Source organism: Nelumbo lutea, chromosome 8 (genome assembly GCF_056320005.1).
Source record: "Nelumbo lutea isolate HS-2025 chromosome 8, American lotus-T2T, whole genome shotgun sequence".
Lineage (NCBI taxonomy): Eukaryota > Viridiplantae > Streptophyta > Magnoliopsida > Proteales > Nelumbonaceae > Nelumbo > Nelumbo lutea.
Genome location: NC_142691.1, coordinates 8,767,438 through 8,792,646, shown reverse-complemented (window position 1 = coordinate 8,792,646; position 25,209 = coordinate 8,767,438). Strand labels below are relative to the sequence as shown.

Genomic DNA, 25,209 nt, shown 5'->3' with positions numbered 1-25,209 from the left:
CTTAATTATAGATATTAAATAATTATTGATAATTTATTACTGATAATATTACTCATTATTAATTTGGAACGATAATTAATAGCGATTTTCATAATGGTAATTAATAATTCAGAAATAATCATTTATATTTATATTAACTCACATTAATTATTTTGAAAATAAATATTTAATGCTAATTATTTATATTAGAATTATTATTAGAAATTATAAATCATATAGTTATATGAAATAATTAATTATATTATTATTATTATTATTATTATTATCAATAATTATAATTAATTATTACTAATACTAATGATTTTTGATAAAAATTAATTACTGATTATAATTACTTACTGGTAATTAATTCCTTATTTATAATAATGATAATTATTATTTCAGAGTGTTAATTAATTAATGGCAATTAATAAGTATTTTAATAATGTTAATTATTAATTTGGATATAATCATTTTATATTTATATTAATTATTTTATAAATATATAATTAGTGTTAATTATTTACATTATTATTATAAGTAATTATAATTAATGCTATTATTATAAAAGCAATTATTATTTCATTAATTAACCAAAAAATTAATTATAACAAATTATTTACTTAATATCACAAATTAAGTACATACATGATACGAATATATTATTACTTAATTTAGTTTAAAGTTTACAATCATTGTCGATACTCATTAATAGTTAGAATTACAATTGTTATTAATAAAGAAAATACTTTATTAATTACAAACTTGATTTAACTTTTAGGAAGCAACCTAATTTAACTTAAAAAAAAACTCAAAATAGATTTATTAGATAAATAGTAAATATCAAATAAAGTGAGTTATTGTTTACTAATAAAATCTCATTTAATATCTTAAATCAAATTAAAAAACATAAATTAATAGTAGATTTCAAATAAAATAAGTCAAATAAATTGACAATTACAATTTACAAAGATACAAGACCCATATTACTTTTTTTTTAATTTAATTTTTGATAACTGAATATAAACTTCAAACTAAAATTATACACACATTTTTACCCCGGGTCATTCACCAGTTTATTACTTATAGCTGACCAAAGGGACTCGCGCCGGCGCGCCGCGAAGCTAGAACATATTTTCAATTTTCACCTGTGTATTTGGAAATGGGAAAACGGAAAAAGAAGGGAAAAAAAAAAGAAAAGAAAAACGATGACTGCTCGGACTTCAGAGACAGAGAGTTAGAGGTGGAAAAAGAAAATGGAGGAGCAGCGGCCTTGCATCATTATTGTTAAACCCTGAAAAGAAAACCCTAAAAGCGAAAACTAGGGTAAACGAGAAGAAATGGAGAAGAAGCATCCGCTTCCATGGCTCAATATGTTGGTCTCAGAGACGTTCTACCTCTCTCATTTCCTCCTTTTCTTCTCCTATTTTGTTGTTCGCGCCTCTGCCTCTCAAATGCTCTCACCAGACATTACCGATCGTCTCTTTCGTCGAGTAACTGTTTTGCACCCTTGATCCTATTATCTTTTCATCTATTTTATAGTAACTGGAGGAACATTTCCTTTATCTTCTTATGTTAATTTGCTTTCTTAATCTTTATTTTAGCCTTTGCTCCTCTCATGACGCGTAGAAATGTTTACTTGTGTAGGAAATTCAAGTAATTCTGGCATTTTCAGTGTTGATTGCCATCAAGGTGCTGTTTCTAACTGAACTTTTTTTTTGGGAAATTTTAATACTAATGCGTTAATTGGTGATACATTTACAGAATTTGCATTTGTCAGGTTAAATGAATTCGGATTCTTTTATGGCTACGCAATTAATTTTTTCTTTTCAAGTACCGCTTGAAAGTCTTGGACCATTATCATTACTAAATTCCCTTTTTCTTTTCCTAAAAAGAAGAAATGAGAAATCACTTTTAAAGCTTTTCCTGCATTACATAACTTCATGCTTTGTTAGCTTTAAGCTACAACTGGAAGGTGCCGATTCAATTGTGGTTAATTAAACTATGACGAAATTGAGATATCTCGACTTGCCTGATAAGTGTAATATCAAGATGGAACTTATAAAACATTTATCTTCCATCTATTATATAATGGACAAATAACAATGGAAAAGTTGTAAGGTAAACATTTTTGAAATGAATATAATCTCTAAAAGACTAAAGGTCAAAAACAGACGGGCATTAACAGCTCATACCATGAATGACAGGAAAAAAATTCTAAACTTCAAACGCGTCAACTTGTTTGAGGACTTATTATAACAAATCATATCCAAGTTAACATTTCCACTCCACCAAAGGTATACGAAATTTCGAAAACACATTTACCATAGTTTTGGATTTCAGCAGATGGTCAAAGAGGAAACTTGGGAGGCTTTCATTGCTGATACACTGTTATTTGCAAAGGTATGGGCACTTCATCTGCTGTTTCTGCAAGATTTTGAAGCATAAATACCCTTTGACTTTAGTGCCTTTCCATTCATTCTAATGATGTATCCATCACATTAGGCTTCATAGGATGAAAGACATTTTCCTTTATGTTTTATTTTTTTACTTTATTTCCCCACTTTTTAGTACTTTTTCCTCAACATGAGCTTTGTGTTTTTTTTTCCAGGTTTTTCTTCTCATGGTTGCTTTAATAATGGATTATCACTTAGCTCTATGTTATTTGGTGGGATTCTTAGGTAGGTTTCACTGCCATATTTTTGTAAGTCAAAAGCTAGGAGAAAGCCCATTTGATTCAGAAAAAGGTCAAATGAAAAGCTTAAAATGCATCAATATCTGAGCATTATGTAGTATGCACAAAAATCTTGCTTTTATATAATGGATTATCCTTCTCACTGTCATTTTAATCATGACTTGTTAATTAGCTTTTTATTACATTGTTGGATTCTTAGGCAAGCTTTATTGCTGTATTTTAGCATATAGTCAAAAACAAGGAAAAACACAAAATTCAGGAAAGGTTAGGTACTCAGGATGAATCAATATCTCAGTATTTTGTGTGAAAGCTATGCATTCCTTTCTTATTGATTGTTTCTCTATAACAAGACACTCTCTTTCTGAAGCTTGGCATGCATGACATCATGTCATTATCATTTAGGAAAAGCCTAATTTATCATAGATCTCTTCTCATACTGCTACCTAGATACCGATAACTAATTTTTCAGGTCTATTAACTCATTATAAGTATTCAGTCTAGACTTAAACTATATAATTTTAGAAATTTGTTGACCAGAAAAAGGTTTAAGAAAGATGTCCCATATATAGTTCTTCACTCAATGCTTCCTTTTCATTCTTTCATTCATATAGTTATTCATCAACAAATACGAGGTTGGTTAGGTTTGCACATAGTATTGAGCTCAGCATTAAGTACACGATGCAATGATGCTTCTTTTAATACATTGTTTTGGGTTGTATTCACATGTTCTGAAGATTCGATCTGGTGTCATTTCTTTCAGTGATATTTATTTCAACTCAACAACCAGCTTATCAGGGACTAGGTATGGTCAAACTTTGGCTATGCAATTAATTTATCTAATTTTGATATTTTGACAAACTCTTATAATCCGGCACTTCTTTTAGCAGTTTGAATCCTATGCAACTTAACATATGATGGGTATATCTGTAACTCCTGTACTCCACTAACTTCTTTGAAGGAAATCCATGCATTTGACAAGAAAGACATGGAGAAATACTTGAATTATAGTGGAGGCTTGGTTTTTGCTGATAAAGAGTTGCATCACCATGTTAGTTCCACATTTATTTTCTTATAAGCCGTGATGCATGTTTAACTTATGTGATCTTCTTGCCTATTCATCTCTACCATCTATTCTAAGTCGGGTATCATTGAAATTCCTTTTTAACTATGGTTGAGCAGATTGGAATGACCCAACTCCAAGTCTAAGTATTCTTGTTTGTGTTGGAACCTCTAGTTAAAACTATTTGAAACCTCTCCAAATCATGTTATCAGTATCCCTGCCACTATAATTAATCATGTGGATCCCCATATTGACATTGTGTTACTTGATGGTAGTGATGCATCTAAAGTGACTCTTTTTTGCAAGTGAACTCTTAAATATCCATTAGAATGATTTGTCTTCTTGAAGATTGTGTAAACTGTTAATAGTGGGCCTAAATAATGAGAGCCTAACTTTCAAAGTTAAGCAAGTAAATTAATTATTTTGTTGTTAATTAGAATGTTTCTGTTCTGTGATAATCAACTTAATGCTGAATATGGCTATATAAGTCTGTGGACATTGGTCATATACCATAATTTTATTATTTGGTGATTCAGGAGCCTGGGAAGCAGAGGCCCGTTATCTTTTAATAATAATAAAATAAAAAATGAGGTCTTTGCCACTCATGCCACTGTTGTGCCACGACCACCCTGAGTCTCCAGTGAGGCCCCTCCTCTGCTTCTTCTACTCAGTTTGCTTTCTCTCTCCAGACATGCCTCCTTTGCTAGGAGAGCCCCCATCTCTCAATGTCAGTAAACTAACGGTTGTTGTGCTATCACAGAAAGGGGAAGAGGAAGAGGCTACTGGACTAGATTAACCTTAGGTAAGGTGCCTGTGAATGCTCAGAACTGACCTCCTTTCTCTCTACTATTATCACTGGTCAAAAGTTACCTATGATAGGAAGATATCCATGAACAACCAACATACAATCCTCCAATCGAAGGGTAATGGTTGGGGGAGATATGTCCGAGTGGCCTCTTGTAAAGGATCGAACAAAATTAGGGGCATCTGCATTCCAGAGGGTGTTAAGGGGCAAGGCTGGAGGTCCTTCTTGGCATCCCTTCTCGAGGTGGGACAACCCCCAGTCCCCCTTCTTCTCCCCTACAGGCTTCAGCTCTCCCAACCCCCTTAGGCAAACAGACTCAAGAAAGTTTTGAATGAAGTGGTAGCTCCTACTTAGAGTGCCTTTGTTTAAGGGAGACAAATTGGGGATGGGGTTCTGGTTGAGAATGCAGTGATGGAAGATAGAAGAAAGAGAAGGTTATGTGGGGTAATTTGCAAAATAGATCTTTAGAAAGCCTATGACAAGGTAGACTGGAATTGCCTTTGGAGAATTTTGGAGCTTAAAGGTTTTGGGGAAGTTTGGATCAAGTGGATGAGAGCTTGCATCAGTTCAGCTTGGTTCTCAATCCTGGTTAATGATTCTTTAGTTGATTACTTCAAGGTCTCTACATGTTTAAGGCAAGGCTGCCTGCTCTCCCCTCTCCTTTTTACTTTGGTAGCAGACATTCTGGATGTTTTCATGAATAAAAGGCTATATAGATTTTGAGCATATAAAAGGCTTTTCAGTGGGGCATAAGAACATCCAAATTTCTCATCTTCAATATGCAGATGGTACCATTTTCTTTATTGAAGCAAAGAAAGATTTTCTCTTAAATTTGGAGAGGATCTTGAAGTGTTTTGAAGGAGTAACAGGGCTGAAGACAAATTTAGAGAAAAGTAGCATCATAGGCATCAATACCCCCCAACAATTGATGGCAGATTTGAAGGATGCTTTGGGATGTAGGGTGTAATCTCTTATTCTCTCATACCTGGGCCTTCCCTTTGGGGGAATCCGCGATCTGCAAGTTTTTTGGGACACTGCATTGATAAATGTGAGAGGCGGATGGGTACCTGGAAGCGGAACTATCTCTCCAAAGGTGGTAGACCAACTCTCATCAAGGCTACACTCTCAAGCTTCCCTATCTGCTTTCTCTCACTTTTGAAAGTACCAGCTAATATTAGGAATAGATTGCAGAAAATCCAAAGAGATTTCCTATGGGAGGGAGGAGGAGAGAAAGGTTGCTGTAGAAAACCTTATGTGCTGATTTCAGCCAATCTTCTTGTGAAAGGAAGAGTAGAAAGTTGGGGATTTCAGCAAGAGAGGAAAGGGGAGAAAAGAGAAGAAGGTCGACTATGATAGATTAACATAACTCTAGCCGCCAGCCCCTCATTCTATTTATAATTAACTTAAGTATGAGATATTACAAGGATGCCCTTAGTAGGGCGGCAACTCAAACTAAGTAATTACAGCTCTTTAAAAAATAAAAACTAATGGGCCCAAGGCCCAACAACATCTTAATTTAAAAGAAAATAAACTAAACACAAGTCGGCCCACTCAACACTCCCCCTCAAGTTGGGAGTAGATGTCATACATCCCCAACTTGCGTAGATCATGCTCCAGCTTATTCTTTGCAACGCCTTTTGTGAGGACATCAGCAAGCTACAGATCCAAAGAAATGTATGGAAGACAAACTTCTCCAGAAGTTACCCTTTCTCTGATAAAATGTCTATCTACTTCAATGTGCTTAGTTCGGTCATGCTGGACTGGATTATGAGCAATATTAATTGCTGCCTTGTTATCGCAGTATAGCATCATAGGTTCTTCTGCCTAAACACCGATTTCTTCCAACAGAGAATGGATCCAAAGAAGTTCTGAAACTCCATGTGCCATGGCCCTATATTCGGCTTCTGCACTTGATCTTGCCACAACTATTTGTTTTTTACTCTTCCATGAGACTAGGTTACCCCCAACTAGGGTGCACACTCCTGAAGTTGATCTTCTGTCATCGAGGCATCCTGCCCAGTCCGCATCTATATAGGTCTCTAGCTTGAGCTATCCATGACCAGTAAACAATACGCCTCTGCCTGGATGTCCCTTCAGATAAGCAAGGATCCTATCAACTGCCTTCCACTGCTGGTCTCGTGGAGCATGCATGTATTGGCTCACTACACTTACTGCATAGGAGATGTCCGATCTTGTCATGCACAAGTATAATAGCCGACCCACAAGTCTTTGGTACCTCCCAAGGTCCTTTACTGGTTCACCTTCTGATGCACTGATTCTATGGTTCTGATCAATGGGGGTGCTAGCTACCTTTGTTCCAAGTTTCCTTGTTTCTTAGAGAAGGTCCAAGACATACTTTCTTTGAGAGATAAAAACTCCATGTTTCGATCTTGCAACTTCAATCCCTAAGAAGTATCTCAGTTGTCCAAGGTCCTTAATCTCAAATTCCTTATGCAGGTTCCTCTTCAGACTATCAATCTCAATCAGATCATTCCCAGTGACAACAATATCATCCACATAAACAATTAGGATTGACACCAAGGATCCCCTGCGCTTCACAAACAAGGTTTGATCAGATTGAGTTTGAGTGTAGCCAAAAACAATCAGGGCCTTTCTGAATCTGTCGAACCATGCTCTAGGGGATTGTTTCAAGCCATATAGTGACTTCTTCAGCTTGCATACCTTTCCCTCTTTAGCATTATCATAAAAACCAGTTGGAAGATCCATATACACCTCTTCTTGTAGATCCCCATTTAGGAAAACATTCTTCACATCCAGTTGAAATAAGGGCCAAGAGTATGAGGCGGCAAGAGAAATGAGTATTCGAACAGAGGTCATCTTTGCGACTGGTGCAAAGGTCTCTAGATAATCAATGCCATAGGTCTGTGTGTATCCTTTTGCAACAAGTCTTGCCTTGTACCTCTCTATGCTTCCATCTGCCTTATACTTTACTGTGTAAACCCATCTACATCCAACTGCCTCATTGCCTTCTGGTAGGTCCACAATCTCCCATGTTTGATTCTTAATCAAAGCTTCCATCTCTTCTTGCATAGCTGCCTTCCACTCAGGTTTGGAGAGAGCCTCACTAACACCCTTGGGTATAGACATAGAATCAAGAGAAGAGAGAAAAGCACGGTAGGAAGGAGAAAGTCCACTATAGGATAAGTATTGTGATATGCAATGAGCAGTGCACTTCCTCTTCCCTTTTCTAAGAGCAATAGGGAGATCAGGGTTATCTGTAACAGTGTTAGTGGGACCAATGGGAACTGAAATAGTAGAGGGATCAAGAGGAATACCTGGATCTGTATCAGTCGAATCTGGAGTCTCCAAGGGATTGATAGGAAGTGGTGTGAGTTCTGCCGTAGTGGAATCAACCTCCTTATGAAGTCTTTTTTGTGAGTAATACTATGAGACGGAACGCAAAGGGGGTGGCAAGGTAAGTGACATCGGATGGTTGTCAAGCACAGTAGTAGACACAGGAACTGGAATTGGGAGAGGGATAGACTGCTGACTTACTTCCCCAAAACACTCTCCCTAAGAAGGATTCCTTGAGAAGAAGTATGTAGATTCAAAAAAGGTGATGTCCATAGTAACAAACCGGTTCCCAGAGACTGGATCATAGCAACGGTACCCTTTCTGATTCTCTACATATCCAAAGAAGACACATTTCTTTGCCTTGGGATCAAGCTTCGAACGGTAAGGACCAAGAATATGCACAAAGCAGACACACCCAAACACCCTTAGGGGAATATGAAACATCTCCCCCTGAGGAAAAAGAAGGCTGAATGGAGTGCTGAATCCAAGTATATGAGAAGGCATCCTGTTAATCAGATATACTGCCGTGAGAACAGCATCACCCCAAAACCGAACTGGAACTGTGCTTCTTGCCGTCTCAACAATGTGTCTGTTCTTTCTCTCTGCAACACCATTCTGCTGTGGACTGTAGGAGCAGCTACTCTGATGGACAACACCATACTCCAACAGATATGAGGCAAGATGTCTCTCAAAATATTCTCTAGCATTGTCAGATCTGAACATCTTGATTCTAGTTCCAAACTGTGTTAGTACCATCTGATGGAATTGCCTCACCAAGGATGGTACCTCATCACGTGATTTTATCAAGTAAATCCAGGAATATCGAGAGAAATCATCCACAAACAGAAGAAAATAGCGATAGCCGCCCATAGAGGGAACATGATAAGGGCCCCACACATCCGAATGAATAACATAAAAAAGAGAAGAACATCTTTTATTACCCGGTTTAAAAGAGTGTCTACAATACTTTCCAAGTTCACAACCTTCACACTTTAACCTTGACAAACTCATAGACTCAAACAGTTTTGGAAACAAAGAACTTAAAGAAGAAAAAGACAAATGACCCAGACGATTATGCCAAAGTATAATCCGATCCACAAGTTTTGACTCACTGTCCTTGCAAACATGATGACTTTGGTGAATTGGAAGAGTATCCAGGAGGTAGATTCCATTCACTTCACAATCACTCCCAATCGTCCTCTTTGAATCCAGATCTTGCAAAATACAATGTCTAGGAGAAAAAATTACTGAGCAGTTCAGATTCTTAGTCAAACTACTAACAGATAACAAGTTGGTGCTCAATCTAGGAATGTGGAGGACAGAGGGTAAACAAATGGAATCATTAATCTTGACAGATCCCTTCCCAGCACTAGGAACATCGGATCCATCAGCTATGGAGACCCTATCTCTGCCAGAACTGAGCTGGTAAGAGGAGAAAATGGTGGAGCAATGGGTCATGTGCTCTGAGGCTCCAGAGTCTATAATCCAAGGAGATCTCTCCTTACCTGAAGCAGAAACATAGCTTGCAGTGACATGTGGACTACCTGTGTGGGCAAGGGAGGTAGAGTGAGTTCCACCTGTGCTACCTGTACCTTGTTGTCCGGTTGCGGCTGAATTGAAACTAGCTGTATCCCTCTGATTCAGAAGTAACCCAAACCTCTCAAGCTCTGCCCTTACTGCAGCAGTTGCAACAGACTCCAAGGCAGCTGTAGTAGGGGGGGCCGGAGTGTCACCAGTAACTGCCATATGTGCATTTCCTCTCTTATTCTTCAATCTGGTCGGCACAAGATGTGGGTGAATCTTCTAGCAAGTATCTCTTGTATGCTTTGGTTTCTTACAGTAGTCACAGATAAGTCCCTTTTGTCTTCCTTCTTGTTCTCATTGCCATTCTGTTTAGGTTTCACAGCACTTACCATAGCAGACTGATCAGACATGAGATTCTTCATCATTACATCCCTCCTGCACTCCTCTCCTGAGACGAATGCATATGCTTGGGAGAGAGTGACACTGTCCCTGGAAAGAAGATGTTGTCGTGCAATGTCATACTCAGGGTTAAGGCCAGCAAGGAATTCGAACACCCTATACTTCTCTAAGTGTTTTTGATAGGTAGCTACATCCTTGGTGGTTTCCCAAGCAAAGGTCTCTAAATGGTCAATCTCCTGCCATAGGGTCTTAAGGACTGAAAAATAAGTTGCAACAGATCTATCTCCTTGCCTAGTAGCAATAATCCGATTTCTCAGTTGATCAGCCCTAGCAACATTCTCCTTCTGTGAATAGGTCTCTGCAACCCCATCCCATATCTCCTTAGCAGTGTTTGCCCATAAAAAGTTTTTACTTATATATGGCAACATAGAATTACACAACCATGTCATTACCATATAATTTTCTTGCACCTACCGGGAGTTGCCAGTTTCGGGTTTTACCTCTTCACCAGTAATATACCCCAATTTTCCATGAGCCCCAATGGCCATCTTTGTAGATTGGGACCATTCTAAGTAATTTGTACCATCCAACCTAACTGTAGTAATGGTTCCGGCTCCGAAGGGGTCTCCAACACCTCCTCCCACTAGTTTCATTTCATTCCCGGGCTTATATTCAACTCTGTGTCCCCCCATGTGTCTCAAAGAGGTCCAGAAAACAGCTAAAAAATGCAACAAGAATAAACAGAATACCTTCTGGAACCAATGACACTCCTTTGGTGTCCTGGACTTTCTCCCCACGAAAGATTCCTTTTCGATGGGATGGGGAGAAGAGAGAGAAGAATTAACCGCCTTCTCTAGGGGCCTCCAAACCACATGGAACTTGAATCGCCCCTTACAAAAAACCCAGAGGAACCCTAGAAAAATAGGGCACCACTACCTAGGTCAAAATTGAAGAGTCCAACAAAATCAGGACTCTTCCCCTTTCTCCAGTTTTTCCTGATTCTAATGAGAAACCCTAGACCAGCTACAGGGCATACAGATCCATCAAGAAAATCCAAAAACTGGGCTTACCTGAAAGCTTCGATCAGCCTCTTAAAACTCCATGCAGTCGGCCGATCTAGGGCTGCAGGAATAAATCTCTTCAAGAACCTTCAACCTGCTCTGATACCAAGTAGAAAACCTTATGTGCTGATTTCAGCCAAGCTTCTTGTGAAAGGAAGAGTAGAAAGTTCGGAATTTCAGCAAGAGAGGAAAGGGGAGAAAAGAGAAGAAGGTCGACTAGGATAGATTAACAAAACCCTAGCCGCCAGCCCCTCATTCTATTTATAATTAACTTAAGTATGAGATATTACAAGGATGCCCTTAGTAGGGCGGCAACTCAAACTAAGTAATTACAGTTCTTTAAAAAATAAAAACCAATGGGCCCAAGGCCCAACAACATCTTAATTTAAAAGAAAATAAACTAAACACAAGTCGGCCCACTCAACACCACTTAGTGAACTGGAAAACTGATCGCAAGCCCAAAAAGGGTGGGCTAGGCTTGGGACACATCTGGGAAAGAAATCAGGCTCTCCTTGGGAAGTAACTTTGGAGGTTAAAGATGGAACAAAACTCTCTGGGCCTCAGTCATCCGCAGCAAATATGGTAGAAGTAGTTGGGGATGGGGCAACTCTCTTCCTTTACCAGCTCATTCCTCTCGAAATCCTTGGAGAGGTATTATATAGTCCTTTGCTTCTTTTTCTCCCCTTCTTAGACTGAAAGTTGAACATGGGAATACCATTAAATTTCGGACAAACCTTTGGTAGGTAAATAAACCTCTCTGTGATCCCCTCTCTTTTTAGGTTAGTGCGTGATAAACAAGCTTTCATTTCTGCAACCTTGATAAGAGGATCAGAGGGCCTCTTCTTCAATTTCAACTTCTGTAGAGAGTTGCAGGACTCAGAAATTCCTGCAATTACTTCCTTACTCTCAATGCTCTCAGAAGTTTTCATCTCTCCCTCCACTGAGGAAAAGCTCATCTGGTCATTAACCCCACACGGTTCCTTTACTATTCTTTCTTTCTTTCACCATCTAACTTCCAACCCAACCACCTCTCCTTTTCCGGGCAAAAAGGTTTGGCTACTGACAGTCCCCCCTAGAATTTCCTTCATGGTTTATGAGGCTTCTTGTGCAAAGCCGAATACCTGTGACAACCTCCAAAAGAAGTTTCAAGGAAAACTCTACATCTCTCCATCTATTTGTCTGATGTGCTATAATGATGGGGAATCTGTTAGTCATCTTTTTATCAATTGCATTGTGGCCAGAAGTCTTTGGCAGTTTTTTTTTGACTCTTTAGCAAGGGGCTGGACTCCCCAGTATTCTGTTATAGAGTTTATCAACTCTTGGCAAGGGATCAAGATTAATTTGGACAAGAGAGGAAGTTGCTTCTGGAAAGTAATTATCCATGCTGTCATGTGGAACATCTGGGTGGAAAGAAATAGGAGATTATTCAATGAGAACTACTCCTCCTTGGAGACTCTTAGAGATTGTACCCTAGCTAATATCAACAGCTGGATGATGAATAGTAAAGTTTTTGAGGGTATCAAACGGAGTAAACTGCAAAGGAATTGGACGGCTCTATTGTCAACCACTCCCTTTCACCCTCAGCCCTTATTTAAAATCACCCCAACACAAGATTGTGAGTACATTCTGAACTTTGATGGTAACTTTAGGAGAGCTATGGAGGGTAGCTCAGACGCAGGGATAGGAGGTTTGGTTCATGGATCAAATGGAGAATTGATCTGGGCCTATAGTGGTCCTTCCAAGGCTGTTGATGCATTGGAAACAGAGACTAGGGCCCTCCTTGAAGGCCTCAGAATTGCCTAGTCGCAACAGCTTAGTTTCATTGCAGTGGAAGGAGATTCGAGGAATTTTATGAACTGGGCTTCTTGATAGACTCTTGACCTTTGGATGCTTTCCCACCTGCTGTTAGAAATCAGGGAGCTTGCCTCTTGCTTGCATTGCAGTTTTAAATGCATTCCTAGAGAGTTAAATCAAGTGGTTGATAGTCTTGCTCTTGCTAAATCTGGACTGGGAAGGGACTTTTTGTATAGTGCACATACAGTACCAAATTATTAGTGGGCTTTGTCTTTTGTTTTTGTTTTGCTGACAAGGCCTTCTACATCCCTCCCTTGTTTAATGAAATCAGTTATTTTTTCTCAAAAAAATAAAAATAAAAAATTAGGACATCAAATTAAATGGTGTTGCTCTATTGATTTCATGAATCTAGATACAGGTGATTGAATTTCTATCAGTAAGATATGTATTATTTGCCAAGTTGTTGGCATGACCAAGTTGTAGTTCTAAGGGGATACTTTAGATCTTCCCAATCTTAAGAGTGCGCACAAGAAAAAGGAGGCCTATGGGTTGGCAAATGAACAAGGTATTTTTCATTGATTACAGGTCGAGCCAAATCTATCAAATAATGAAAAGGCAAACCCAAAGATGAATTGCCATTAGAGAACTGAGGTACTGGTATAAAACCATTAACTTCTCCTTCCCAAGCAATAAAGAAAGACCATTGCACTCTCACGCACTTACAGTAATGTGGCCTCAGCTGCAGTATCTGGCCCCTGTACAACTCTTTCTTCTTAGGCCCTTCAGCTAGGCTGCTAGAGTATTAACTTGTCTTTCGGCCCAAATGAAAGAGATATTTACTCTTCAGGGTAGTGGCTGAATTTTCTTAAAGTTTTTCTGCCTTTCATATCCTTTTTACCTCTGATTGGGCATCCCCCTCCACTTCTAATATATATGCTGACTGTAGCCCCACAAGGAGCCTTCTAATTCATTGATGTTCTTTGTTCAATCATGAGGTCACAGGATCACAACATACTTATGTGAGAAAATAAATTTATTGAATTTGTATGCTGTCACATGGTAAACGGATTTCTAGTACTCAATCATAAATAATTTCCTCAACTTGCTCTGCTCTTCGGAGAATATTTTGGAAACATTTTTACTGTTATGACACTTCAAACTCTTGGGTTATAATCACCCAGGCATGGAAATATTTTATAGATACAGGCATGGATGAGTTATCATTCTTACTTGAGAACTTTGTCCTTGCTAGTGTGTTACAAGGAACTATAAATTTTTATTCTCTAGATGTCCTGGCATCATATTTCTTTGATCGTCAATAGCTAGGACACCACTCATCACCTAAGTCATTATGCTGATAAATGTGAACACAACTTAACTAATAAATATGGTATGCTCTCTTCGATATCTATTCTTTTAGGCAATTCAAACCAGTTGACCCCATTGCAATTGGAAGCCTTGTTGACAGAAGGGAACACATCTAGATTCTGGCTGGTTTGTTCTACAAACTTGTTCATCAATTTGGAAATTTATAATATTTTTTTTGAAGTCTAAAACCCTAGCCTTAGTTCAGAATATTGATTGCCATTAGCTTACAAGTTAAAAGGAGGTTAGCCTTATGAATGTGCTAACCCAGAAAACTAGTTTGATGATTTGGTGGCTGTGCTTGGTTCTTTGATAATCACCATCTTGATGATTGGCTAGGGCTGCAAATGATATATGTTTGTCCAAAAATGATCTCTATATAAATGGATGAAATATGGGTCCACCCAATCTGATCTGTTACAATCAGACCCAATAATATTTAAGCATATACACTTGTATCTTTTTTATTTTCTGGGAAAGATATATGCTTATATCTGATCTGCATATATGCTTATATCTAAAAATAAAATTAATATACAATTATTAGTAAAGTTTGTTTGGATGTTGTAAGTATACTAAAGAGTCATAAATTCATGCCTCATGGAAGTTATTTTATTCATGATATGCAACATCATATCTTTTTTAGTTCATTTTAATTAATAATATAAAGTGTTATTATAATTTTTAGTTTAATTTTTAATGGTATTGGATATTTGAATTCAATCCAAGTCCTATCTGAATCCATTGGACGGTATTAGATTCGAATCTGATTATTAATGAACCAAATTTCAATTCAGGCACCAAGTTGATCCAATCAGTTGTAGCCCTATGCATCCATATTTCTAAATTTTGGGAGCTCAACTTCTCAACTCGAAGGTTTCTCTAAAGAAAGCTAAATTTATTCGTCTCACTACATCAATTCATACAGAAAATTTTCTGTTTAAACCTAATCCCATTACTAATTAAATTGAATCATTGAATACACCAGAGGTAGAGCCAGGGGCAGGGGGTGTTGCTCCCTAACTTTTGGGAAATCACATAAAATAGAGGGGTGCATCTGCAGTCTTATGTAATTGGTAAATACTACTTAGGCTCAAAGGAAAAATTCTGTAAAACAGTTGCAAGGCCAGCAATGTTGTATGGAGTGGATACCTATAAAAAAGGTTGTATGGAGGCAGAGTGTTGGGCAGTCAAGAAATAAAATGTCCAAAAAATGAGTGGCAAAAATGTGAATGTTGAGATGGATGAGTGGAAAACTGGAAAGGACAGGGTTGTAAATGAAGTCATTTGAAGGAACCTAGGAGAAGCTCCAATAGGTGATAAAATGAGAGAAAGTAGACTAAGATGGTTTGGTCACATATAGAGAAGACCATCTACAATACCTGTCAGAATAAGTGATCTGTTACAAGTTGAAGGGGCTAGAAGAGCTAGGGGGACACTGAAAAGGGCATGGGTTGAAGTAGTAATAAATGATTTAAAGTGCTCATAATTTAAGAATGGATATGACAATGAACAGAACAGAATAGTGACACAGGATTCATGTAGCGAACTCCATATAGTTGGGACAATGCTTAGATGATGACGGTATCTTTTGTAGCAAAAAGCATATTACTTCTCAGGCTCTACAAAGCACATTGAGGCACTTTCTTGATTCCTGCAGTTATCAACTAGAGAAAAGAAAGTTCATCATCATCATCTAAGCCTTGTCCCAACTAAGGGCATAAATTTACAGCCTACATGATGAACTTGCTTAATAAACATTCCCCCTGGTATTTTTACACAAATTGCAAATACAACCAAGGCATATGGGTCTAATAACTGTTATCAATTTATAAATCTGTAGCTTCATGATCCGAGCTTCCCTAATTTGAAGTAACCTGATATTTTCCTAATGCAGTGTCTTTTCAGGATTTTGACTCTTGCATTGTGTACTTTTGTATTATTTCCATTAATGATTTGACCTTGACATGATTATATGTAAGCACATTATGTGGGCCTAAGATTATGCTTCCGATGTGATGACTATGTGGATGTTTGGCAGGTTGAATTTCGAGCTTTGTGTTCATCCACTTCCATACGCACAAGCCGTATATTTCCTGATCTCTCAATTACGTGAGTTTTCTGCCCCATATTCCACAATCCACATCATAAATTAGTTTGGGGGTACAAATGTAAAATGCTAGGAAAACCAATCCAAGTCTATTTATAAAAAAAGCTTTTGCAAAAAATTTTAATTTATCCAAAAAAAAAAAACAATCCAGTTTTCATTTCCTGGTGTCTGGCTTTGTAGGATTCCACATAAACCAAATAATCCTTAGTTACGGGCTACCAAATAAAAGTATAGTATATCATCTCATTGATACTGTTTTTCATAAGGTAGTATAATATTTCTCTACCACCTCAAGTAAATATAGTACCCTAGGCAACTGCTGAAACTCTGTTGCTGCAAATATTAGTTTGGCCCGGTTTCAATGCTACTAGTCCAACCATTAACCTTTTCAAGCAGGTAACCTGTTTGATTGATCCACACAAGGCCTTTTCTCTTTGTATCATATTTTGTATCTGTATGTGATTACCATTCCTCACTCATGTTGAGCTGTTACACGTTTTCTTGCATAATCATATTCATTTTTTCTGGCAGATACTCAAACAAAAATTTGTCTTTTGGAATAGTAGATCTTGGGCTCTTCCCAAATGCTGCAGAAAAATTTGGAATATCGTTGGGTGGTAAATACTTCTTTGATTTACTCTCTCTCTCTCTCTCTCCATTGTGTCAGGGGTGGTGGGAACAGTTCATAACTTTAATTAAGGCATTTCTAAACAATTTTCTGTATTTTTTTTTAAATAATTATTACAACCATACATTCTGGCATGGTTTTCAAAGCCGGACCGGACCGGACGGTTGGACCGGAAAAACTGGGAACCGGTCACCTGACCGGTTCCGTTTCCCCCAGAACCGCTTTTTTCCCCAAAACTGCTGATTTTAGTCAGCAAACTGCTGAACCGGCCGGTTAACCGTTTTTCAATTTTTTTAAATTTTTTATTTTTTATTGTCAGAACGGGCCAACCATTCAAACCGGTAACCGGACCCCTGACCGGTTCGGTTTTAAAAACCATGTATTCTGGTGTGGTTTATAGTTGAACAGAGCAACATTAACATTGCACTTGCAGGCATAGCAGCCGAACTTCCAACATACATATTATTTGACAATGCAGTGGAGGTTGCACGCTTTCCTGGAATAGAGTTTGAAGCAAAAGCTTCTCGCCCATCTATTACTAAGGTATTCCTGTTAACTATCTACATATGCCAGAAGGAACAATTAATCATAAGATGTGTCAGTTGACTAACCTTTTTTGAACACCCCAATACCAAAAATAGGGCTCATCCCTTTTCGAGAAAGGTTCATACCCCTAATCATTAAATGATATATATATATTTTTTTTGAGAATAGGTAAAGTATTTCATTAAAGAAGAGAATAAAGTTCAGGGAGCCTGCACAGCAAGACACTGAGCAGGAAATCAAAAAAGAAAACTTTATACATCCCAAGGGCTTCTATTCAGCTAGATACAAAAATGTTGCAGCTGTCAAAAAAAGTGTTGTAATGAGTGTTCTTGAATAATTTGTGAGAAGCCACCCAAGAATAAATTCTTCCCCAAAAATTTTTAGCACTGAATCAACTGAATTGCATTTGTCCTCAAAAAGCCTCTTGCTCCTCTCTGTCCTCCACAGAACTGCTGGTGGAATCCCCAGATGACTTTTCCTTTTTTTGATAAGCCAGCTAGGTTCCATCTCCAAAGTAACTCTAATAGACCTTTCGGGAAGCACAAAGACATCTCAAAGCATCTCAAAGCCTTCAGCCATAGCTCCCTTGCGAACTTGCAGTGAAGAAATAAATGCTCCAAGTCTTCAGAGCTTTCTCCACATATTACACATTTGCTATGCTCCATTAGCCTTCCTCCTTTTGCCAGGTTATCAGCAGTCAAACATTTTCCTAGAGAAGCAACCCAAGTGAAGAAGGCAATTTTGAGTGGGGCTGCAGTTTCCAAATTTTATTTGAGGGAAGCTAGTCCCTTCATTAGAGTGAAGTCTGTTATAGAAAGTTTTTATTAAGAAAAAACCCGAGCTTTTCCATGCCCAAGCTTTTTTGTCTTGTATTGAAAATCCAACCTGATAGCACTCAGAAGATGCATCAACTCCAGCCAAAGCTCCACTTCCCAGTCATTTAGATTCCTTCTGAAGGAAGGGCTCCAAATTCCAGTCCCTTGATTCTGTGAAATAGAAAAACAGTTTTTGTCCATGCTAAATGTGCTTTCTTTGCCTTCTCACTATGGAGATGCCAGGTTTATCCAAAATGGAATGTGCCCAAATATGTCCTTATTTTTCCTGTTAATCTTTGTAGACTAGTTTATGTCCTTCAACAAGTCTCTTCTCTATGTTAGTTACATCTTGATCAAGCCTGCCCAAGGATAAACTAAAATGTTTTTCCTGATTGATGTTTTTCTGAAATCAAATATAATAATTTTATGTGTGGACATAAGCATAATAAATGTGAAGAACTTTGGCTTGCAGTTAATACTTATGTTGTTTTCTACAGAATTGTAATAGTTTATTTATTTATTTTTTATTTTTTGTAGGTAACTCGTAACCTTTATTAATATTGACTGAAGAGAATTATATCTACAAAGATGAGATGTTCAGGCCAGTACTACAGTATTACCACCTAACCTTATAGGCCTATAATTGAAATTACAATTCCTCAATTGTCTAAGTCAAAATACAATTGTTCCCTGGTTGCCCCTCTACCTTTGCCAAGGAATCAGAAAACCTGTTTGCTTATCTGTGCACTCAACAAAATGTAGCCTGAAGCACCCTTTCTAGTTGCTGCACTATTGCACCTCCCTAAGTAGGGATGCAAACGAATTGGATTGGATTCAAATCAGGGTATATTCGAATCCGATCCGACACTGTTCATGTTGGATCCGATCGGATCTGATAGGACTTGATCTTAATTCGAATCCTATCAGATCTTCGGATCTGATTTGATCCGACTTGTTTTCTTTAAAATTAGTAAATTATTAAAAGAAAAATAAAACATGCCAATTTAAATAAAGAAAACACAAAAAAATACAAGTATTTTTTTATTATTTCCATCATATATATACATGTTTTTTATAAAAAAGTAAATAATATAATAAAAATAATATATTTATAATTAAATAAATAACATATATATATGTATTATATATATTTATATTATAAATATATAACACATCGGATCGAATGGCCCTGGATTGCCCAAGCTGCTGCCATCAAAGTTCAGTTTAACAAAGTCATGGGGTGGGGGGATCCAACAAACATTTGAGGCCTTCCTTATTGGAACAAGTTTTGCTATCTCCTTCCACTTTCTTTGCAGCTCATCAACTGAGAATTCTGCGAACAGAGCCAAGGTTTTTAGCCAGTGTATAACCCTAATGTGGATGACCACCAGCATTGTTTCCAAACTTCTCTCCTTATCTGTAAATATTTGTGAATTTCTCTCCTCCCAAATAGTCCAACAGACTGCAGCCCTCATACACCTCCACATAAACTTGGCCCTTTTTGTTGGCCGAAACGGCATACATGTGAATAGGCTTTGCACATTCGAAGGGGGGGGGGGTCCACCTGCACCCAAACAAAGAAGTACACCACTCCCAAACGATGATAGTGAATCGACAGGAGATTAGTAAGTGATATCCAGATTCATCATCAGCTTTACAGAGGACACACCAGTGAGGACAAAAACAACTATTGGGTCTTTTTCTTTGAAGTAAATCTGCTGTGTTAACTCTTTCCAGAAAGGCTTCCCAATAGAAACTCCCAACCTTAGGAGGTATAGCATGACACCACCTCTTTAACAAGAAAAGACAAGCCCGAAGAAGAAGAATGTGTGAGAGCACTAAAGAAAGAAGCACAAGTGAAAGATCTAGAGGGGGTGAGAGTTCAAATTCTACTATCTGCCTTTGTTAGCTCTAGGAACACTCCTTCAAGAATGGATAACAGTGATGAGATACCATCAAGCTCTGTGTCTATGATATCTCTTCACAGGCCCAAGTTCCAGTCGACCCCAGAAACAAAATTAGAAGGAACAATGAATGAAGACACCGGTTCATTTTTAAAAGTGGAAAGGGCAAAAAGGCTTGGGAATTGGTCTTTTAGGGAGGAGTCCCCAATCCAAACATGTTCCCAAAAATTAATGAGATTGCCTGAGTGCAAGTCATACCTGATCCATGGAGAGAATAAAGGTAGAATAGCTTGAATAGCTTTCCAAGGAGATTCTCTTGTACTCCTTGCCAGAATCCCAGAGTCCCATCCATTTGCTGCAACCCCATGAATAATTTCCACTATCTTCACCCAAAGTTTGTCCTTCTCCAATGAGAACCTCCAAAGCCATTTCCCCAAAAGAGCCAAGTTCCTATTCCTTAAATTCCCGATACCCAAACCTCCTTCCCTCTTACTCCTACAAACCATCTCCCACCCCACCCTATGGTCCTTCTCCTCCCCCCACTCCCAAAGAAAGTCTCTCATTAGTTTTTCTAATCTACTAGCCACCTTTGTCGGAATCTTGAAGATTGACAAAAAGTAAACAGGAAGGTTAACTAAAGTAGACTTGATTAGAGTGGTTCTCCCTCCAAGAGACATAGTTTTTCTTCCTAGTTGTTAATTTCTTTTCAAACCTCTCCACAACCGGAACCCAAAACTCACCTTTCTAAGGGTTATCACCCAATGGCAAACCAGGGTAATTAAGGATCCAGTTTGCTATTGCACATTCTAAGATGTCTGCAATCTCAGGGATCTCCCCCTCGCCCATATTTACCCCAACTATACAACTCTTCTCAAAATTCACCTTAAGGTTTGACATTTGCTCAAAAATTCGTATAGTGAGCTTTAAATTTCTAATCCTGTTAGGGTCCCCTGCTTCACAAAAGTGTCATCTGCAAATTGCAAATGTGTGAGTGGCACAAGCTCCCTCCCAACTCTCCCACCTCTGATTAAGCCTTTGGAATCTGGCTCTATAGATTAGTCTCCCCAAAACTTCAGCTACCAAAGTAAATAAAAAGGGAGAGAGGGGGTCTCCTTGCCTAATCCCTCTCAAGGCTGGGAAGAAATCGACCACTGTCCCATTTTCTAGTATGGAGTAATGGCAGTTCTTGATACAACCCAAGACCCATCTGCACCAATTATCCCCAAAACCAAAATTGGTCATCACCTCCATCAAGAAAGACCAATCCACCAAATCATAAGCCTTTTCCAAATCTAGTTTACAAATCACCCCTTTTTTCTTGGATCTCTTAAACTCCTCCAAGCTCTCATTTGTTATTAGAATCCGATTTGTTATCTCTCCCCATCACAAAGGCTCGTTGATTATTTGTTATAATTGTTGAGAGCACTTTCCTTATTCTGATGGACAGCACCTTGGTGATAATCTTATAAAGGCTGTTGACCAGGCTGATCGGCCTGAAATCCTTTGGGTGACATGCATACCTCTTCTTAGGAACCAGTGCAATAAAAGTGGAGTTCAGCCCTAGGTTGATCACCCCTCTAGAGTGGAATTCATCAAACACAGTCCATAGATCTTCCTTTAATATCTCCCAGCAATCTTGATAAAAAGCCATCGTAAAACCATCTGGGCCTGGTGCCTTTTATCTATCCATAGAGAACACTGCCTCCCTTATCTCTTCCACTTCAAATTTCCTTTCCAACCAATCCCTATCCTCCATCTGCAAAGTTGGCCATTCCATACCCTCAATCCACACCCTACTATTTAGGGGTTTTCTAAAGATAGACCTAAAGTGATTTGCAAAAGCCCCTGCTATTTCTCTTTGGGTGGATATTGTAACCCCTTCAATCTCCAAACTTGATACAAATTTCTTTCTTCTTCATCCACTTGCCACCACATGAAAAAATTTGGTATTCCTATCCCCCTCCTTCAGCCATTTACACCTTGATTTTTGTCTCCAACTTATTTCTTCCTGAAGTAGATAATCCTCTTAACTGTTTACGCATTTTCCATCTTAGGACAGGCCATTTTCAAACATTAATACTCTTCGTAGAAATAGTCTGGTTCAAATCTTCAAGCCTGAAACTTTTTAAGACTATCTCACCCCTTTGAATTGTGTAATACACAATTTTTGCATATCATTTGTGTCGATACTTTGAACCATGTTGCCCTGTTCCTTGCCTTCCAAACCTCAACCACCTCACCAGTCTTGTAACTGCCTTCCACCTTGAGGTTCAAAATTGTAATAGTTATACAGTTACCCTTTTCCAGTCAAGGTCTAGAATAGGATGCTAGGAAAAGGACAGGTTTGTTTGGCTGCAAGAACCACGTCAATGCCCATAGGCAGCCTTGCAACAGGAAGAAAGCCAATAGGCAAAACTTTGAAACTCTTCCTGTAGTTGCTTGAAATTTCAGCAGCAATTGCATGATTTGAATCAGATAAATGAATTTATTCTTTTTATTTCCTCTTTCCTCATATTTATCATAAACTTCTTAACCAATTTAATGACTTTGGAAATGGGGTTTGTATCAGTCTGCTTCTATTCTGAAAAGATTTAATTGGGTGCTTACGTTTTGAAATTTGAAGTTACACTGCTGGAATTCCTTTTATTCATTCTTGCATTCTTTGTGTTGCAGAAACTTCTTTGCCGTCACTTTGAGCTTGATCGGCACCTTGTGGAGTATGTGCATGGTAAATAGTTTATTTTGCAGAAACTAATGTTAAATAAAAAGAAACTAAATTTGCATTCAATTTTCCATTCTCATAATATTGGTTTTGATAATTGTTTCCAAATCTTATGCACTTTGCTCTCTCTCTCTCTCTCTCTCTCTCTCTCTCTCTGTCTGAGAATGCGAAATAAGTTTAGATGAGGTCTTCTCAGTTCCGTTCAGCTGCTAATAGTGGTTTAGAATTGCTTTATTTTTACGATTAGAAAATATAACCAGAAACAGGCCTCGTTTCGCTGGATTTGGGCTTTGAATTCTCCCTACCTTCAAACCAACATACATACATCAATAAAAACGTTTGTAGTTTTTAATTACCATTATAAAGTTCAAGTTAGATATATAGCATCAGAAATTGGGATTAAGATTATTGTTTAATTTGGTCACTAAAAAGCCGGCATGTTTGGCTTGAATTCTCCCTACCTTCAAACCAACATACTGACCATCAAAATATAAATAAATAAATACATCAATAAAAACGTTTATGATTTTCAATTACCATTGTGAAGTTCAAGTAAGATATATATAGCATCAGAAATTGGTATTAAGATTATTGTTTAATTTGGTCACTAAAAAGCCGGCATGTTTAGCTACAAATTTGAAGTTTATATACCGACGGGCAACTTGGTTTGTAACCACTCCACGTTAACACCAAGAACAAGTACCTCTATTGGATTTTTCATGCACTCAGTATACCTACTTCCATGTTAGTGCAAGGTTTTTAAAACTGGACTGACAGGGAACCATTCTGGGACTGGCTCTTGGGTTGAATGGTTTGACAGTCTGACTTAAATGGATGGTCATTCTGACTTAAAAAAAAAAATAAAAATGGCCAAAAGCCTTGTTTGGGTTGACAGTTTGACCGTCTGGGTCAGTGGTTTACTGACCAAGTCAATGTTTTTTGGCCAAAAGGTGAATTTAGTGTGAAACGGAACTGATTAGATAACTGGTCTCTGGCTTTTTTGGTCTAACTGTCCAGTCTGGTCCGATTTCAAAAACCATGTGTTAGAGCGGATTAGCTGTTTTCTGCAACTGTTTTTATGGGTTGTGACTAATTATTATGTTGCATGCCAGCCATAACCTGTATATGGCCCATCAATCTCTTGTATTAATGGTTGCTATGGAGCAAAATATTGGAGTTTCGGATCTGCTCCTGACAGAGCGTGCCCCACACCATCCTCACACTGCATTGCAGCCGTGTATTGGAAACATTTTCCAATACACAATGCATGCTTGTGAGGTGATCTCTGTGAGGAGCAAATCCGTTCTCAAAATATTTGTCCCTAAAACAGTTTTCAACTTCGGCTAATCCTTCCTCGTTAAGCAATCCCATTTCTGTAAGTGCAGGAGATGCCAAATCCTTGAATATGATGCAATACATGATGTGGAGGTTATTCCCCATAGTCACTCAAAGGGAAAAGGCATTGCTTTCGTTTCAATCCATATCTCTTTCCCTTGCTTTCCTTGCCTGCTGCTCTTCTCCACTGCTTTCCTTGTATTTCTAAAGGTAGGAAGTGCTCATGGGGAATCCTTTATCTTTTCACATCCCTCAATTCTTCAATGTTGTTGTTGCTAGGGATGCCAATAGACTAATTTTGGGTTGGACCTACCCGAATCAAAATTAATTTGGATGGATACCACTATTTGGTCCATTGATAGAAGATAAAGAATACAAGTGTCAATGGACCAGGTTTGGGTTGGAACCAATTTGAACAGATTAGATGATCCAAACATTAAATTGAACTGGTCCAAAATGGTCGAGTATTCATCAGATTGGATTGGACCTGGTCCATCTGTAATGGACTCATTTTAGACCAGATTGGGTTGAACCAAATCTGTACAGTTGACACCCCTAGTTGTCACCAAAACGATCAAAATCTGGCACCTGCATTAACAATAGAAACATGTTGCAATGAATTGAACCAATTCATTGAACCAAAACGATCAAAATCTGGTACAGTTAATTATTACCTGGGTAATGATCAAGTTATTTATAGCCTCGTTCATCTTTTTTTTCGGATTTTGAGAGGGGGGAAAGTTGGTCAATGGGATTTTGGTTCCCATTGACCAAGAATCCCATGTTTTTTTTTTTAGATTTATGTGGGATCAGAGAAAGTTTATTTTCTTGAGTATCACTTATGGGGTAAGTGATACCCATCTCTTAGGTGGGTAAATAGCTTTCCCATCTAGGGGGAAAAGTTACCAACACTTGAATGGGACAAAAATGCCCCTTTTAATAATAGATTTTTATGGCTAAAATGGTCATTACCTTATTTACATGAAAAATAAAATAACATAGATAAATATACTTACCCTACCTGAGTAATTAATTTAATGAAAAACAAACAGGACCATAAATCTAAGAGGTTTTGTACAATGGACGCCAAGGCCCCCTAGCACAATGTCCCTCCTCTATTGCCACCAAGATGCTGGAACATGCCATGAATAG

The 25,209-nt window shown here is 38.0% G+C and overlaps 1 protein-coding gene across 2 annotated transcripts; it reads left to right on the top strand.

Moving 5' to 3' along the window:
* Nucleotides 1-1,088: 1,088 nt before the first annotated feature.
* On the top strand, nucleotides 1,089-22,830 carry LOC148842548 (Thioredoxin superfamily protein). Of its 2 annotated transcripts, none has more exons than XM_088958660.1 (10): nucleotides 1,089-1,472; nucleotides 1,627-1,671; nucleotides 2,326-2,382; nucleotides 2,591-2,660; nucleotides 3,435-3,476; nucleotides 14,053-14,126; nucleotides 16,039-16,109; nucleotides 16,639-16,724; nucleotides 17,169-17,278; nucleotides 22,674-22,830. In XM_088958660.1, exons 1-10 carry the CDS (start codon nucleotides 1,320-1,322, stop codon nucleotides 22,734-22,736), a joined length of 771 nt encoding a protein of 256 aa, XP_088814786.1. In that variant the 5' UTR covers nucleotides 1,089-1,319; the 3' UTR covers nucleotides 22,737-22,830. The 2 variants fall into 2 exon arrangements, with proteins under 2 accessions (XP_088814786.1, XP_088814785.1); XM_088958659.1 differs by having other exon boundaries at nucleotides 1,120-1,472; nucleotides 2,323-2,382.
* Nucleotides 22,831-25,209: the final 2,379 nt, after the last annotated feature.